The sequence below is a fragment of the Alligator mississippiensis genome, chromosome 4 (genome assembly GCF_030867095.1).
Source record: "Alligator mississippiensis isolate rAllMis1 chromosome 4, rAllMis1, whole genome shotgun sequence".
Classification (NCBI taxonomy): Eukaryota; Metazoa; Chordata; order Crocodylia; family Alligatoridae; genus Alligator; species Alligator mississippiensis.
This window is the reverse complement of record NC_081827.1, coordinates 218347739-218367253: the sequence shown is the minus strand read 5'-3', so window position 1 is coordinate 218367253 and position 19515 is coordinate 218347739. Positions and strand designations below refer to the sequence as shown.

The window sequence follows — 19515 nt, the reverse complement described above, 5'->3', positions numbered from 1 at the left end:
GTTAGTTGCATGGAAATTAATGTTTAGATCCCCTATGAATAGAAATATTTTGGAAAATACATTTAAGGCCAAATTCTGTCTTTGAATGCACAGACAAGGCTTTAATAGAGTTATTCAATTTACATGACTTGCGAAGATAGCCCATAGAATGCCTAACTTAGCACTACATGTATCTTTGAGCTGTACTCGGTCTAGAAATTCTTTTTCCTTAAACAACACATGGATTTTCATTCGTCTTATCTTCCTGTTGACAGCAAACAGGTACTATTACAGCTTCCATGAAACAAACTTGCTTGCCTGAAATCCTGCATGTAACTATCCAAACCTTAAAATCCTATACTAATAATTTATTTTAAGGCATAAAAGAACTACCTCTTGAAAGCAGTCATCCTAAGAAAATCATGCATATACAAGGTTTGATTTTTTGGCGAGTTTTGCTAGGTAATGAACAGTTCATTGGCTCTCCAGTTATCAAGTCTTTTATATAAAAGTGACCATAAAACAGACTAGTCTGATATCTGTTGGCATTTAAAAAAAAGAAAAAGAAAAAAGACCTCCCAAACTCTTACAATGCAAGAGGAAAATAAAAATAAAAAAAGAAAATAAATGTTCACCTTGTAAGGAATAGTTAAATGAAAAATTAACATCATTAAATGGAAGCTTCATAACACAGTAGTATCCATCCATGCTTGGATATTCCTGTAGAAATTATTATTGTATGACAAAGTATATAAAATCAGGTCCACCTGGCAGAGGTAAAAGAAAGAGGGAAATCAGTTGTTAACATCCACTAAATGTCTGCTGCAGTTGTCTTCTAATTAAATCTGTGGAGCACAGTTGCTGAGCTGTACTATAATGATTTGCTTAGGCTGTATTTTCCCCTTTTGTTTTTCCGTCTCATACTCTCTTTTCATTATTTCTTTCATTCCCTTCTACAGCTTAGCAGATACCTTGGACCTTTTATAAAGAATAAGAAAAGGGCTTCTTACAGATTCCATGCCAAGGTATGCATTAGTCACTGGCCATGCTACGTTCCCTTCACCCATCTTCTGAAATGCTGTTCATCAACTTCTGAATTCTTTCTAGTAAGACGTACCAAAAGCAAACAAACAAGCAAGCACACACGCACTCCCCCCCCCCCCAAAAAAAAAACAACCAACAACTCAACCCTCCCCCAGAACTAGATCTCTCTTACATAACCCAGTCTTGCTTATTATAGTTTGGGGCAGAATTATTTTATTATTAAGTCAATGGTGTGCAACAAAATATTTTCCTAAGTTTCACTACTTACTGTGGCCAGCTGTTTAGAAATGACAACTAAAGCCATTGCAGCTGGGCTCATTATTAGCCATCACAAATATAACCATTTACTGATATTCAGAATATTTGTTACCCAGTGGGCTCATCTACATATGCAATTAGTGCACCTGAATAAACTCTGGCGCAGTTTATGCCAGAGTTCATTGCTCCCACAAGCAGCATTTACACATGTGCCTGGGACCACAGCACATTGAGCTGGGGTGGCACAGCCCCAGTTAGCAGGAGGCCCAAGGGATCAGCCTGCTAGCCTGGGGCTGCTCCGACCCAGCTCAAGGTGCTACAGAGAGTAGAAGGGTGCTACAGTGTGGCTAGCCAGCAGGTAGCCCTCGCACTCTAGCATCCCTGTGCCCCAGCCAGCTCCAGTCACTGTCTACACGTGTGTTGAGGCACAGCAAATAACTCTCTTGTAGGGTAGTACTTGTGTCTGGCAGTACTATCCTATGGCAGAGTTAAATTAGCTTACTCCAACCTGTTAGCACTGCTCATATAGATGGTGACACTTTACTGCTGAGCTAATTAGTCAACTCCACAGTAAAGAGCACATATAGATGACTCCAGTGAGGATGTGATTAAGTGAATGCATGTTTCTGATCAGTTTAAGAATAAAAATCTGTAAGGTCAGATTTAGAGATGGAAATAAATTAAGATCAAAGTCTATCCCCTCTACCATGAGACTACAGTTCACATGATAAACGACATAACAGATATTAAACTTATTCTATCCTTTATTTTATCCAAAGATTGATTGATGCATAAAATGCTGGTAGGGAAGTGAGCGTAGGCAGATCTAAGATTTTGAAAAGGCAGGTGCAGGAGATGCCACTGGTGCCACAAAAAGTTGAACCCTCCCTCCCCCAACAAGGACAGATCACTCTAGGGCTGTAGCTGCTGGAGACTTTCTTCAGTCTTCAAAGCAAATAAGACTGCCTCCCCTGACTTGCTGTCAACGCCAACTCCCACTCCCCTCCAGCATAGATATCTCCCATCCCCTCCTATTTCCCCTTCCCTCCCTCTAGCAGGGGTTGTCCAAGGGTTGCCTTTAGGCATAGGTAGGTGGGACCTGCTCACCACTGCCATTGTCCCTGCTGGCCCCATGGAAGGGAAGATGCCAGAGCCTCTCCTGCCCCACTCCAGCTGGAGCTTTTGTGAGTGGGAGTGTGGGGTGCCAGGCTTAACTAGAGACATTGGTAGAAGGCAGGTCCCCTCTTCTCAGTGTTCCTGCTCCCTGCCTGGTCCGCTCAAGGGCCTCCTGGTGGCTTGGAGCTGGTGCTAGAAGGGGGAGGGAGGAGGGCTGCCCACTGCTGCCATCCCCAGGCTAACCCAGCACCCCACACAGCCACTTCCCACAGTTGGAGCCCTCAGGCTGGCAGGAGAAATGCAGCGGAGGTACAGAGAGAAGGGATCAATTTGCTGCCACTGCCACTGAGTTGAGCACCCTGCACAGCTGCTCACTGACACCCCAGGCTGGAGCATGACAGGAGCAGCCCTGACACTCCCCCCATGCAGCTGAGAACAGCAGCAGCAGGTGGGTCACCCCTTCTCCACCTACTCCCTGCTTGGTCCCCGCAAGGTGTGTCATAGCATCTTGAAGCTCCAGTCATGCTTCAAACTCTGCAGGGGAGCCAGGCATTCAGGATGCAGAGAACTGAAGAGCTACACTGTGGAAAGGGGGTGTGACTACACTACTGCACCCACCTGCCCCCAGATCCACCCTTGGATGCCAGCAAGACTCCACTGAATTGACTGGCCTTTAGAATCATTTATAATCACTGTATTCTTTAGAGAAAAGTTTAAATAGAAGAGTTGCCCAATAGCTGGAGGAAAGTAATAGAAAGCTTTGAAAGAAGCAGTGGGGAGGGTTTCTAATTTGCAATGTCTGTTCTACAATCAGTCAGGTCTGAATTACGGTATCACAAATGAAGACTGAGTGGTATCAGGTACATAAGCAAGTTTTTTTCATCATATCCTAAACTTTGGGGCATGGGTGGAAATATTCTACTGTTTATATACGCTGTATTTTCTTGCATAACTTCCCTCCCCCCCAAAAATATAGCTGCTGTAAATTGGGGTGCACATTATATGCGAGGAAATACAGCAATAGCTATTTCTGCTCCTTGAGGAGGGGGCGGGGAGTGGGGGAATGATAGTAAAGCTGCATATGCAGCACAGGGGGCAGCACAATGAGTATATAGGACTCCCTAGCTACTGACTGAACATTTTCTTTTCCCTCATCCCCCTCTCTGAGGCAGAGGCTCAGGTGCATAAGTTGCTGCTCAGTTACTCACTGCTAATTAACAGTATTGTCAAGAAAAATATTTTTTTTCACTCTGCCTTTCAAAAGCAAGATGTATATTTTTTTTTGGGGGGGGGGGGGGGATATGCCACATGAGGGAAAATATGGTATGTATACCATGGACTGAATTAGTTTGGATAAGGTAAGTGGCACAAGATACAAAGCAGTGTGCATGCCAAGAAAGTCGGGGTATATTTAAGCTATTCGTTACCCAATACCCCTATGTAATAGTCTTTTATACCCCTCTTACCTATTCAGCCCCTTCAGAACTTTGCAGTGTTGGGACAAAATAAAAATGACACAACCTGAAATTTAATGAAAGAGGAAGAATGATGGGAAATCACTTAGGACACCCAAGCTTTTCAGTGCAATAGGGCAGCTAATTATTTGGTTTCATTTACAGCAGACCCTACTATTTGTATGCATAATAATAACATTGTTTTCCTCCCTTAATGAAAGAATCAACCTTCAACAAAACTAGTAGGAAAAAAAATTATTTAAATAGGTGTACATGTACACATAGCACTGTGTAATTGCCTGTTAAAAGGTTGTCTCATAGCTGCAAGATTTCTATACAGAAACCAGTTCAATCTAGCCTAGCTGACTTCTGATTATTATTAGAAACTTATTATTTTAGGACATACATCTTTACAGAAATTACGTAGCATTAAGGAACACAACACCCATAATTGTTTTAAAAGGTGTGAGAGGAAGGGGTAGTAGAGGAGTAAAACCAAGGAGAGAATCTGCAATTAGAGTAACATTATTATTTCAGTGTTTTGCTAACTGACTAAAATGCTTAAAGTTTACAGAATAAGTTTGGACCTCCCTCCATCCATATTTAAAATCAACTTGCCGCTTACTTTAAAATCTACTTAAGAGGGGCATTTATTTTGTTTCTGCTGTCTTTCAACTCCCTATCCCAAAAGAGAGATCCAGCTCTCTACTCTGTGACAGAAGTGAAACCCTTGTTAATGCCATCATCTGGCATGTCAAGACAGACAGATATTATAAATCAGAAGTAAGATACAGTCAAAATGTCCAATGAATACAAAATCCAAGATGTCCTGCTAAGACATATCTACAGCCTGGTATCAAGCAGTGTTACATGTCCACATCTTCAAGTGCAATTAATGGAAGTCTCAGGGATTTAGCAACTCTGATACCTCAGCATTCAAAAAAATTAAGACCCAACTTGAACTTGCTAAGTTAACCTTGGGTAACATCATATTAAATTTATCTCCTTAGAGACCCCAGATTTTGTGAGAGGGAGGGAAGAATGAAAATGCACCTAGTTGCAGCACAAACAAGTCACACTACAAATATAACAGTTTTTAAACTATAAATGATAGGAGTATTTTTATTATATCTATTTTAAAGAGTTGAAATGTCTCAGAAGACATATATTCTACTTATACTAAATAAAACAATATTTTCCCTTTACTTAAATCTGGTTTGAAAACTGCCACTTAAAAATGAATATACATGTCACTCACCTACTCATTAATCTATACCTTAGAACTCACACCTTTGAGCTTAGTAACTACCGCAAAACAAATAAAGTTACTTTAATGTAACTGCTAGAACAGCTGCTAGAACATTGTCTTCACAAGCATGTAGTCATCTGCAGTTTACATAGGTTTTTTTTATTGTGGAGTATATAGATGGATTGATAAACTTTGATTTAGATGGAAATATATCTATGTATATGAAAGTGTGCCTGTGTTATCACAGTGTCAGAAACAGATTTATCAATAGACATATAAACAGGTAAATTGTGAAAGGTGCTGCATGTGTCTAGCCAATGGGATTTACAGAAGCTTAGCACCTCAAAAGAAAGGATACCAACCATAACTAGAATGCCATGCGTGTTAATCTGAAAGGGGTCAGAAAAGCCTAAACGCCAGCATTAGTAGCTGTACTAGCATTACTGTTGAAATTGTTGAAAGGAAGACTGGGGAGGGGGGCTGTGGAAAAATACGCACCCGCTTGTGTTTTACACCCAAGGCACAGTGCTTGTGAAAGGCTAAAAAATAATGTTTTTAATAAGATCAAAATAAAGGATCACAAGGTATTAATTACTGTATCAGCAGTTTCCAAAATATATTTACCCTTTTCTCTTGTTAAAATGCTGACATAAGAGATTATGAGTTATCAAAATTCACTCTACACACATGAACAATAACAAAGCACCTTTAAGAAAGAATGTCTATCCAATATTTACATTTGTTTTAAAGCAATGCCTGTAAGTATACATAATTATATTTCTCTTCAGTACTGCTTAAACAAGTGATAAACGCACAAAACATTTTATAAAATTATAGATAAAAGAGTCATTTTAAGATTTATTTAAGCTCTATAATTAGCAAGTAGTTTATAGTCTTGTCCCATATTCAAAACATTTATTTTCGCAAGTTCAAAACTAGAGACTGAATTATTGAAAATTTCAGTTGGTACCTTTTCTATGCCTTCATGTTAAAATGTTAATCAGATTCTGCATTTGTAAAAGCATTCATTTAATTTTGAATTTCTGTCTTACTCAATTATGTACATAAAACAATCATGTAAATTATAAATTCCCCACCAAAATCCATACATCTTTAAATAATGGTGAAAGCAACTCTATTTGTTACACTCTTTTTGTACTTCCTATGAAATTGTCTATGTAATTCCTTATCTTCTAGGAATAAATATAAAACCCCAAATATACAGATTTATTCAGCAAAGCAATGTGATGCTATTCTTTTAGGTTCCATCACTGAACACTGAGAAGAATAAAAATAATTCTCGCATAGTAGTCGAATAGATCAAAAATTTATTTTGAAAACTCTGTCTAGAGCATGTAGCCAACAACTGCCGATGACAAGGGATTCAAAATAGGATCAATTCTCTTCCTTCTCAGAAACAATATTGTAAGCATTTGAGTACAAGGACATAAAAGAATAGTTACTTTTCTGAGCTCTTTTGATACGTCTCTCCATGTCCATTTATGAGTAATGGGCAAAATCTCTTTTGAAAATAAATAGTACACCTTCAAGTGTGTTCAGATGTACTGGAATGTCCAGCAAGGATGTGTCTCAGTTTTCACTTAAAAAGAATGCTTCGTTTTTAAAATTATTGTAGATACTTTATATCAGTCAGTTCCTGCAAACCTTACTCCTCCAACATAGACTCAAAACATGGATTTCTACATATCAACATGGGCGGCTTAAGGAAAAAAAAAAAAAAATCAGACTCGTACTGAAGAGGTGTGGGTTACTTAGACTGTGTGGTGACAATAGCCTAACAAACTAAGTTCACATTTTTAATATGACACACTGAAAGGTTAATGTTACAGTATATAACAGTTACTTTTCATCTATAAGCATAGCTGTCACCACATGTTTATATAGCAGTACTATCAGCTTACAACAGTCAGAATGACAATACTGATACTACTGTAAAAGATTAATTATTTTTGTATATAAACATTTTTCTTCCCTTGCACCCTCTGCCGTCAGTCAGCAATATTGGGGGGGGGGGGGGAAGGCATGGAACTCACCCCCTTCCATAACTCTAGGTTGAAACATAACTTCTATAATTTGCTCTACTGTGCACAAATATCAATGTAAAAATCAACAGCTTTCTTAACTTTATCAGTGAAGAATTAATGTTTTTGTATAAAGCCTTCTTTCCTTAATAAGTTGCTTACACACTAGGACACAGGAGAGAAGCTGGGCGGGGGGGAAGAAAGCTCTGATGGGAAATGATGAAGCTATTCTCGGTATGTTAAAAAGGAAGGCACAACAATTCATCTGACACTCCAAAATATATCAGGAAGAAGTAACCTTGGATGAGTTTACAGATGCTGCTGAGAATACTTAAGCAATATCTCCCCCTTCTCTTTTCAGCCCTCCCCATCAATATTTGTTTGCAACTTCCATTAGAATTAGTTGCAGTTACAAATATGTTGAATTTATCCCTAGGTACTTATTAAACTTAGGGTGAAAAGCAAAAAAGTTTAAATCTGATCGGTACTAGAAAATAATTCCTCAGACACTGAAAAATTACGCAAGAACCAGGCCTCTTTGATTACATGGTCACACTGAAGACAGATTCTCATTTCTCCTGAATACAAGCAAACAAGGTACACATTACTGAAATCTGTTTGTCACCATCCAACTATAATCAGTTTAACACATGCATGTGTTCAAAATTATGACACAAAAATAAATTGTGGCTTACACCTCAGCTGCTTGAAATGATTTACTGTGAAGGTAGTGCTCTAATAAGTTGTATAAAAAAATAAATGAGGAGATGAAACCTAAATAAACTACTATTTTTAAATATAGAACAGATGGTGGATGATTACCTGCTCAAAACTGGAATATGTAAAATATCGAAAGTAGTGGAGCAAATGAATCTGCAAGGCCAGAAATTTACTTCTATGCTGGAATCATCAGGGTATCGTTTTCACATTAAGAATTTGGATTTGTAGTCAATTAGACTATGATAGTACTAGCATAGCTATACAGTACCTCAATGCATATTAAAACAAACAAAAACACACACACACACACAATATAATAAACATAAAAAAACTACTACTTCAATGATGTATTTGTATCATCTTTCGGACTGTATACTTTGTGCTATGTTATTTAAACCAAAAACAACAGAAATATTGTCAATTGGCACAATAATCATCTCTAGCTGCATTACGTTAAATACAGCTAAAACAGAGATGAAATTTCCCCAAGCAAACTAGTTTAAGTTGGTAAATTGTTACATTTTATACCAGTATTAAACAAAGATAAGAACAATTATTTATGCTTCGCTATTATACGAACAGCATAATAGGCATTGTAGTAAGAAGTGTTACTGATACGATTAGATTGTTTAGCATCGATGCAACACATTTGACAGGTACAGTTACCAATAGTATACAAACAGCATGTGCAAGTAAGATTGCCATTTCCATATTATGTGTGCCAGAAACAATGTAGCAAGATAATTTGGTACAAGAAAAAAAGAAATCCACACTCTCATTGTTCTGGCCCAACTTTGTGAAATGGTAATCAACTGTACTTTCTTCAGGTTACATAGTTTTGCTTTCTAATATTCTTCTCACTCCCAAACCAGATATGCAAATCCCTTCCCTCCTCCCATAATTACTGCAGTTTTTGCTACTCAGCTTTGGTCAACTATATCTCCTTTCAGTTTTATCCTCCTTGTTCAAGCAGTCAGGCTTACTACCATCAACAGGTATTTAAATGTAATAAGAAGGCGGCACAGTACAAGACAGCAGGTTACTACAAACACAGATCTCCAGCTAAGAAATATAATGTACATACTCTTTTTAACAAGCAGGTCCTGAAGAGTGCTCAGAGCCTCAGTAAGTGACCAAGAGCCCTAAATGACTTCTGACCTCACTAAGTTTAGGACACCAAGCACCTTGAAGTCTCAGGCCAAACCTGTAGAACATATTGCATGTAACATTGCAACCAGATTTTTTTTTTGTTTTTCTCTTTTAGGGGCTGGTGCTGTTCAAAGCAAAGAAGATGTATCCAAGGTCTTGGGACTGGGGGCAGAAAAGAAAAAGTGAGTGAGAGCACGCGAGAGAGAACAAGCAAGCTTGGGGTGGGGGGAGGGATGGGAAGCAAGCTTAGTGGGATTTGAGAGAAACAATTTTATGCTTACATTTCTCACCTATGCAAACTTTTCTTTTAAAAAAATTAATAAAAATCAAGATCAGGTAAAAGGCCAGATGCTATGAAAAATTTGAATCAAACTCTGTAGTAATGATTTTCGAACTGGAAAACATCACCTCATTCTATTTATTGGGACTTCTTATTTTGTTAGCTAGAAAAATACTCCAGGCCTTCTCCCATCCTAGAGTTTCTGAAGTGATCTTTCCCATAAGGAAGATAAGTTTTCACTTAAAGGATAGCATCTCTAGCAGCAAGAGTTTAATACTCTGCAACAATATCAGGGATACGCAATCCTAAATTTACAGCTCTTAAAATTACTTTTATAGCTATACTGTTCATTTTGGATCAGATGCTTATCTAAAATTCTATATATTTTGGTAGCCACAGTATATCTGATTTTAAAAAGAGCTTCCAATAAACCAAAAATACTGTTTTATTAAATACACACATACACGCACACAAAAATATATCCTTAGGTTCTTTTAATCAGCATAGCTCCTGTTTATCTAATGGGACAATACCAACTTATACTAGCTATGGATTTGGCCCAAGTAATTTTGCTTCAAAGTTGACATTATTTTTGTTTTTCCCTCCCCCATCTGCTTTTTTCAACAACAAAATCTGGTTTTAAGTTAATTTATGCCAGAATCTTTTATGATTATCTTTATGCCTTTGCTCATCAATGACTCGGAGGGAAAAATGCTGATTAATCAAGAGTTATTGACTGGCAGTACTCTTCAATACCTCACAGATGTCTGCAAAACAATTTCCTCCAATCGCAAAAGAAAGAAAAAAAACAAATCAATAAAAATCAATGTGAAAATCTAGTAATTAAATTTATCAACTCCATATCAATAAATCTGGTGCTTTATGAAAGTATTATGTGAAGTTTGTTCTTTTAAGGGATGTATTGATTGAGGGCAAAGAGCCAAATATTTCTATTATTAGATCTGTGAATGATAGATCAGACTAGCATGTTTAAAACAACATACAAGTGTTTCACAAACACAGTTCTTATGTTGATTTTATATTATTAAAGCCATTCTAAACAAGCAAATTAGCTGATTAATTGATTATTAAGGCTGCAAGATCAGTAATTATAGCCAAAACTTCTTATATGCATACATGGGGCCAAACTTACTCCTCACAGAAACCATTATTTTCATCCAGACACATTTTAAACACACACACACATACAGCATGTTGCCAAAAATAGATCTTTAACCATTTTCATGTACCCCAGAACAGTCCAAATTAGATTCTGCAATTCAGGCCTTGCCACCTGGAAATACACATAATGAAATGTTTGATAATTGTAGTGTTATCTGTAAGATGAAGAAAGAAACATGAGGACGATTGCAACTGTGTGGAAATACTAATAAGAACCACATAAGTGACAACAATAATAAGAGGCAACATTTAAAGTAAAAAAGTTAAAAGTGTATGCTGAAATGCATTTTAGTTGAAGTAGATCACCATATAACGCTAGCAAGTAGTCAAAGAAAAGTTCATGAAGTTTTATTTTTACTAATTAGTAGTCTTAAAAAATGCAACTGTTCCTTCTATACCAAGAGAAAACAAGATTAAAACTCTTTCCACTGTATTCAAAAGTTAGTCTCTATAAATGGCTTAAGATAGTCTTTTTCGCTGACACTTGTGTGATCAAAATATTAGTAATAAAATCCTTCTATGCTTCTACATTGAAGACAGCAGGCATTTATTTTCACAGATGTTCCCATGTATAATATCAACAACTTGATCCCATACTGTAAATATTTTGTTGGGGGGAGGGGGACAACAAAACAAAACAAAACAAAACAAAACAAAAAAAACCCCTCTCACACACACACCAGTTTTGTGTAGGAATCATATCCTGCCACAAACATCAAATAACAATGAGGCTCTATTACCATGCTATGATTCCTTCCTTTCAAAGATTATTAATTAGCAAGTATAGCACTCACCAAAACTCCCACCATGCTTCTGTTTCCTGCCTATTTGTAGCTGGAGCTATATGGAATATCAAGCTACCATAAGCAGCATTAGTCCACTTATGACAGTGTGAGGGGGAAAAAAAATCCAAGTGTATTGTTTAAGGAAAATTTTGCTTATGCCTGATTTCATTTAGTCAAAAATAAAGATCTCCTCTCACTCTTCCTTTTTTATTATAAGGACTGCCTTCATAATCATAGTACAACCTCATGCATAATGAAACCAAGGGAGAAAAAAAATTGGAAAAGTTAGCCCATGTAAAATTCAGAGACTGAAAACAAACTGGGCAGGTATAAACAACAACTAATACTGTTATTTTTTTTCCTTGACTGTCCAGTTATGAAGGTTTCAATCTGAAGTACAGTGGTTATGGTGAGAATAGAAGTATAGTTCACTTGCCATAAAAAACAACAACAACAAAGAACCCCCCAAAACCACCAAAACAACCCCCGCCCCCCAAAAAAGCCTCAACAGAAGAGTAGAAGAGGGGGATGATGAAGTCAAGAAGACTAATATGCTGTAAACGATGCAACGAGAGGTTTCCAAGTGTCATTTTATTTGACATAAACATCATTTTGGCAGCAGGAGAAACTTTACTCTGTAAGAGGTGGGAATAAAAGGACAAATACAGATGAGAGAGAAAAATTCAAATGAGGCAAAAATGTGGGATTTGCCTTTTCCCGAAATCCTAGAAATACCTCTACACTAAAGCAACAAGGAGAAAAGTCTCAGTTTGAAAGCAACAGACGCACAACTGAGCAGAAGACATCCCTGGTGATAAATGCAGGGACTACAGACAGGATCTTCAACACTGAATGTCACACATGCATCTGCATTCATGCTTTTTAAAAATTCAAAAGTTTCACTGTGAAAAACAAATGGGAAGAACATCGGATGCATCTCTGCTCATCAGCTCTGTGCCACACCAATAAAAGGATCTTGGTGATTGTGTCACACCCAGGGAGAAGTGATTTTTAAAATCTACATCAGTCCCACTCTCTGCAGTTTTCAGTTTTATAAATATAGGATCAAAAAACATCAAAGCCGTTTCCACTTCGGACCTAACTTTTAGAGGATCAATGTGACAAGTCCTTGCTTGATAGATGTTTCTCTTGATAAACGACTTGTTCAAAAGAGACATTGTAGCTTTCATTTCCTGACCACAACACACTTTTAATTTGCAACAGCAGAGCTGCTCAAGTGTGACTAGTTCCCACTTTCCAGCCTTTCAGGTTTGTGCCTATGTCAGGCCACATAATTGGGCAAAACAAAAAGGAGGTGCATCTGCTGGCAACAATAATTGTAGCAGAACTCCCCCCCCCCCCCCTCGAGATGTTACGGATTATATTACATTTCTTTTAAACGTGAGTTAAAAAAATCCCACCAATTTCAGCTAGCTAAAATATTCAGGGGGAGGGGGTGGAAAACACATTAAAAAAATATTTAACCAAGCACCATGGGGGGGGGGGGGGGGGTGTGCGCCCGTATGTGGCAGCCTACCGCTACGATGTTTATTATGTATTACTACTATAATAACAATAACAATAATTATTATTATCATCATCATCATCATCCAGGAATCTCACTTAACAGCCCGCACCTTCTACACCATCCAATTTCAGCTTTCAGCATACTGTCCGATTCCCGATTTAAAATTTATAAATGTAATATCCTCCTCATCACAAGCAGCAGTCCAATCTGCTCTGAATATATATTACAGCTTTAACATCACAGAGGGAAATCTCCCATCTGGCAATCACATTCGCTCCAACAGCTCTAGGAAGGAGGAAAAAAACCTGTGCCCCTCTCCTTCTGCCCCCCCCCCCCAAAACATTTCTCTGGGCAAATTATGTGCATCTAAAATAAACAGTTGCCTTATTGATCGCTTTGAAGTCAACAAGTTCCAAATGCAAAATTCAATCAGATCAGTGCCATCGTACAAGCAGCCCAGAACGTGTTTAGATACACAGTCACCTACAGCACCAACATAGGAGTGTATATTGTGCAACTGCTCTCTCAATCTCTTTCTTGCATTCAGATATTATTATGAGAGATCATCAGCCACACACTCCGACACCCTCACCCGGGTCTCTCCGTCCTTATTTGTTACTACCACATGCAATTAAAAGTGAGTATGCCCCCCCCCCCACCCTCGTTTGGTTGGGCCAAACAGATTGATAGCGTTTCTGTCAGTAGTTCTTTCGTCTTAATTGCCTATCTGTAAGTGTACAGACTGTACCGCAACAAGATCTATTGAAATCCCCACGCTCCATTTTATCTAAGGTTTTTTTTTGGGGGGGGGGGGGCTGTTTGGTTTTTTTTTTTGGGGGGGGGGGGTGGCGCCGAGGGTTTGAAAGTGAGCGGATAAAAAAAGAGCTGAAGTCAAATTTCTGTACCTGATTAGTTCATTCTGTTACACGTAAAGATTAAAACAATAAGAATCAGACACATGGGAAGTGGGCATAAAATAACCTGCCTGGCAAAGACCTTAGAACAATCGATCACAACTGTATTTGTTTGTTTACATGCAAAACATTTCCTCCCCCGTCGTCAACTGAAACCCACAGAAACTGATTATGCCAAAAGTGACCGAGAAAAAAAAAAAAATCAGATGGAGTTCAGAGAACGAGTCAATAAATATTAGTTTGCAAGAGAACAAAACTGTATCTTTGCCGTGAGTGTGTATATGCAAGTGTATACAAACACATACACGACTATACACACATATAGGTGTGTGTGGGGTGGGGGTTTCATTACTAGGCGCTTTCCCCTTCTCCAGTCACTGAGTTTTCCTAATTTACATATCATTTGAGTTCAGTGGTGTATATAGTCCACTGCTAGTAACATGCAACTTTAGGTTTACAAGAAAGATCAATACAATACACATAACTAGTGCTAGATTCAAAGCAAAAATATAAACAAATGATAGCAAGAGAAAAAAATGCTTATTAAACAGTTGAAGCTTGATCATTAAACACTAGGTATTTATTACTAATCGTATTTGCATGCAAAATCCTCAGAGCTATATCATACTATTTATATTTGTCTTTGCTATTTAGATGCAAAGGAAGTAGATCCCAAAACGGACATACCATAAACACTGGTGCTACTGATCATTTCTTGCTGGCAGCACAAAAAGCTGAATTGGATTTTTCACAAGCAGGAATTCCAAAGGTTGCTTTTCATTAAAGCCACTTTTCCTCTCAGCTATCAAATGTCACTGCCTTGAAACGTGGGCCCTTTCGTCAGGTATTCATTTAACCTACATGCATATAATTAAGTGGGAAAGCAACATCAACAAAAAGGGGATCTCAGATCACAAGAGAAGAAAGAAAGGAAAAAAGCACATGACCAGGAATGCAAGTCGATGTCAATTTCACTCACTCCCATTGAAACTAACAAGAGCTCCAGGGAGGATAGTAATAGGATCAGTGGATTGTATATACCATTAAATTATACATCTTTCTCTCTGTTCCAAGCCAACAATACGCCCACCACGCTGTACCCCCTCCAAGATGATGTGCTTACATTTTACTGCAACGAGCTCTTGACATATTCACGTCCCCCCAGCTAAAATACTGCAATTTAAACCCAACTTTTGTTTTCCAAGATTCTTATTTGCACTTATTTACTTAGAAGTTAGTTCCCCAAGAAAGTCTACCCCCTGTTACCTCCACTTTATTATTTTCAAATACAACTTAAAAATAAATCCAACTAGGGGGGAAGGAGGTGGGAAGGGATCTTGCAATCGCGAACTCTTAATCTGCCTACTATTGTTGGCAATGATCAAGGGGAAGGAAGAAAAAAAACCCCCATGCACTGCAATTGTATATCTGTACTTTCCAGACTGCGATTAGGAAAGCAGACTAGAGTATTTAATATTTTAAAAAAGCGATTGCGAATTCGAGTCAATCAATATACGAGGCACAGGCAGGCGATTTTTTAAAATTATATATAAACGCATGTCTGTGCTGGATAGATTTAAGATTAAAGAAAATTTAAAATGATCGTAGGAAGATTGCAAAAGATCGTCTTACCTGGAGGTTTGGTATAAGCACCCGATAGGTTAGAATAGCATCGATCCGATGTGTTTGCTGATGAATGGGGGCTCGGGTTAAGTGAAGGTGCCTATGATTTGAAATCATTCCAAGTTTTTGAAGGGAAGACTGACTGCAGCCTCTGCCATGTTGGAATTTCAAACCCAAAACAGCTGCTTTGCAAGGAGCCAGCATGCCAGCAGCTGGACGCCTGCGCAGAGCGCCGCCGAGCCAAATTCAAATCACTTTCACACTAAGAGCCAAAGATCAGTTTTCAAAGGGGCGAGGGGGAGACACGCAGGGGATTCATGTGCAGGGAGAGCTCAATGGCTGCGCTGCACTGGGCCCTGGCTGCACAGGTCATGTTACATGGCAGGGGCTGCTGCTTGCAGGGGAACATGCAAACACGGGCTGGAGGTGGCCGGGAGGTCATGGTGAAGCAGCCGGGGCCCGCGCTCGCTCTCCTTCCTCCCTGGCCGCGGGGAAGCGGGAATGAAAGGACCCGGGATGCCGGCTCCGTCCTCCCGCCGCCGCAGCAGCGTGCTCCGCGCCCGGCTCCCCCCGGCAGCGGTGTCTCCATGTCCCGGCCCCATCCCCCAGCAGCGGGAGTTGCAGTCTCTCCACAGCTCCCCTCCCCCTTCCCCGGCAGCAGCCGTCTCTCCAGCCCCGGCCGCCGCAGCAGGCAGCGCGAGCGGGCTCGGGCTCGGGCTCGGGCTCGGGCTCCGGCAGGGCGCTGCCCCGGCCGCGGGGGGGGGTGGGGGCGGCTGGCCCGCAGAGGGGCAAAGGCAGGGCCGGGGCCCAGGGGCAGCAGCCAGGCTGGGCTGCCGCGAGGGAGCGGGCAGTTCTTTGCAAAACACAGCAATGGGCAATTCCTTCCAGCCCCTCTGGGTGCTGGCAGCTTCGCTCTCCTGCCTGCCCCGGTTTCCCAGGAGGTTGTCTCCTCTTGGCTCCAAGCATGCACAGTCCTGGCACCCCGTCTCACACGCGGCCCAGGCTGTGGCAAAAGGTCCTGAATGCTCAGTCCCACCCTGTCACTGAAGCCCTGGGCAGCCTTGGGCAAGTCCCTTCACCTCTCTGTTTCAGTCTCTCCACGGGCAAGGAATTAATTAGCTAAAGCTTGCCAACAGTTTTGAAGATGCAAAGTGCAAGAAAAATACCAAGACTCCTAATCCTTTCTCTGGACCAGTTTATCCCTATGCCCAAACTCCTCTCAGCAGAGGGATGTAGTTAAGCACAGCACTGACAAGTCTGTGCTGTCATCACATTTTCCCCTTCCAGGGCAGAGCAGCCTCAGTAATTGCCCTAACTTGAGCCCAGCTGCCAACAGCTTCTCTGAGACATTCTGACAATCAGAAATAGCTGAGGCTTAGAGGACACCTCCGCCACACCTCCTTCCTCTGGCATTTCACCAGTGCCGCTGGCGCCTGCAGAATGGCATAGAGCCAGCTACACCAACTCTGCAGCTGCTGGGGACTCCCCTTACATAAGAGGAATTCCCCATGGGGCTGTTAGGATGGCTTTACAGCCTCTTTATGCCAGCAGAGCAGACATAAAGTGGCCACACAGCACAAATCAGGCCCTCCCACTCACACACCATTCTCTCTCTCTCATAAACACCTTTTTCTCCCTCTCACAAACTCCTCAGTGCTATCCCCACCTTTCTCTTATATAAAACCTTCTCTGTCTGTTACACACACACACACACACTACAGAGCAATTTCTATGTGGCTTAACGACCCACAACAGTCATGAACTGATTCCCAGTCACTGACATTTTGGAACAGTTAGGTTGTCTGCCTGCACTCCGGCTGGCTGTTTCTATTAACCACCCCACAACTTGTTCTCTCACACATCTCTCGACATTGCCCTCAGCACAACTCGCACTACTACCATGATAAGGGATTTCCACATTGAGATTTTCCATTCCCGCTCTCAGGCCTGAAGGAAAGTCCAATCGTCAAAGGCTCTTTACCCTTTTTAATACTAGTGAGGAAGAGGGCATGGGAGGACGTTGGCCATAGTTGTTGCTGTGTAGTTTTGCCTCTTCTCTTCCTGGTCCTGAGGATGTGCTATAGTGCTGTTTGTAGTCTTCAGCCCTTTCAGACCTGGAGGAATGTAGGGTGGGGTATCTGGGACTGTATAATGGCGAGTTTTGGTGAGTTTACTCCTTCTGCACTAGCACAGCAAAGCTCAAGGCAGCCCTCAACCAGGTGTACAAAAATGAGGGGAGTTCAAGTTAGACTCATTTTCTGGGGAGCCTGCTCCCTTTATAGTTTGGGTAAGAGGTAGAGCAAAATAGGGCACTATATGGCAACGTGTAACCTACCTCATGGGAGGTTGTCAATGAACTATGGTGTCATAAGCCAGTTATGTATTGATTATGCTGGTTAGTTGGTCTTTCAAGAAACCCGAATATCCAGGGTGGCAGCTGGACGTGAGGAAAAAAAGGAGACAAAACAACATGGGCCATCCCTTTGGTCTGCTTTGTGCTGTTTTGAAGGAGCAACTAAAACCAGTAGAGCTAGCTAGCTAGCTGGACAGTCTATTAGTTCAAGAGAAATAATTGGGTACCATAGCCCCCTTTAGACTCCTCTGTCATGCTAAGCACAGGGGGACAATCTGGGAACATGACTGAAGAAAGACAACTTGTGGAGTACTGCAGCACAGCAAGCCTTGTTTCTGGAATTCAGAACACCACCAAAACTCACATTCAAGGGGGACTGAATAGCTTTAAATCATGTTTGTAACCTCCAAGTCCTTCACTGATTTAGGGGCTAGCTTTGATAAGTCTGGGTCCTTGTATACTGCTGTTGTTATACCGGGATACCTTGTTGATATAGCTGTCTCAGTAGAGTATACCAACAAATAGCTTCTAATGTGGACAAAGCTGATACTGGCACAGCTACATTTCTGCAGGTATAATTTTTTCTAGCCTTTGCATTTCAAGTGAAGCAAGGTAAGGGCAGCTTTGCCAACACAAAGAACTTTTCCCAATTCAGCCAGGTTGGGAAATCATACCTCTTGAGAGCAGAGACCAACAAAGCAATGATGGCAGATTTTCTGAATCATTTTCAGGATATAGGTGGATTAACGCACAGGCCTGCAGGCTTGGGCCCAGGGGCCCCTGCCAGTCAGGGGCCCCCTGGGTGCCTGGGTTTCCTCAGGAAACAGGGGGTTTCCCCTTGCAGACAGGCAGCATTCTAGCCTGCAAGGGGTCCTGCTTGGGGCCGCTAGAAACGAGGCGCAGGAGGCGCCATGTGCATGTATGTGGCTGCATGCATACATATGGCCAGGAAAACAACTGGGCAGCATGGAGAGCAGCTCCCTTCAGATAAGTGAGGAAGGGGTGTGGGGGGGGTGGATGTGGGAAGACTGAGGCCCCTATGGTGAGGCAGGGGCAGGGGCTGGGGGCACTGCACAGTCAGGGTGGTGCATAGGGTCCAAGGCTGGGACAGGAAGCAGGATGGAGCCATGAGTGGCTTGTCCATGGCATGTGGGGGTGGCTCCCCACTGCTGTGTACACCCCCCTGGAGGCATGGGGGGGGGCATGTGCCCCCCTCAGAATAGTGCATAGGGCAGATGCGGGCTGCCCACTGTGGGCTAAGGGCTCTCCCCGCTACTTGCTTTCCCTCAGCGCCCCACACCAGCCACATGCCCCCTGCCCACCTGGCAGCAGTAGAGTCGGCAAGTTGTGCTTCCCACTGCCGGGCAGGCAGGGGGCACGTGACCAGCGCAGGGCCCTGGGAAATGGCAGCAGAATGGAGAGAGAGCACTGAGTCCACAGTGGGCAGCCTGCATCTGCTCTCACCCTGCTTGGATCTGCCCCTCTCCAGCTGTGGCGGTGGGGGAGAGGGGGCAGGGGACAGGGAAGAGAGGCGGGCATGTGCCACCCCATCCCCAGCCCAGCTGGGTCCACCTAGTTTCCACCATGGGGCACGGAAACCTGCCTCACCCTTGGCAGCAACAGCACCAGGAGGCAAAGTGGCCCCTCCCCCCACTGGAGTCCATATGTTCATGTTTATAATGGGGTGTGGGGGGCCTCCAATTTTCTGTTTGCCCAAGGCCCCAGTAAATCTTAATTCACCACTCACTGCTTCAGGATAGCAATTAGTCTCAAGACGGCTGATCATGTACCAAGGGGTGAAAGAATACCTGACATCACTCTTGGTTGACAGTTTTTGCT

At 41.5% G+C, this 19515-nt stretch overlaps 1 protein-coding gene across 2 annotated transcripts in view; it reads right to left on the bottom strand.

Annotated features, from left to right (window-relative positions):
* The window catches only part of FIGN (fidgetin, microtubule severing factor), a 133395-nt gene extending 117465 nt beyond the window's left edge, over nucleotides 1-15930 (bottom strand). The window contains exons 1-2 of one of the 2 annotated variants that reach the window (XR_363283.4): nucleotides 15333-15911; nucleotides 14388-14557 (exon numbers count right to left, since the gene is read on the bottom strand). Coding sequence is in view for 1 of the 2 variants with exons in the window: in XM_014599381.3 (XP_014454867.1) it covers nucleotides 14388-14412 (25 nt within the window). In the remaining variant the exon portion in view is untranslated. Of the gene's footprint in view, nucleotides 1-14387; nucleotides 14558-15332 lie in introns of both variants that reach the window. The other variant, XM_014599381.3, reaches the window with a different exon arrangement.
* Nucleotides 15931-19515: the final 3585 nt, after the last annotated feature.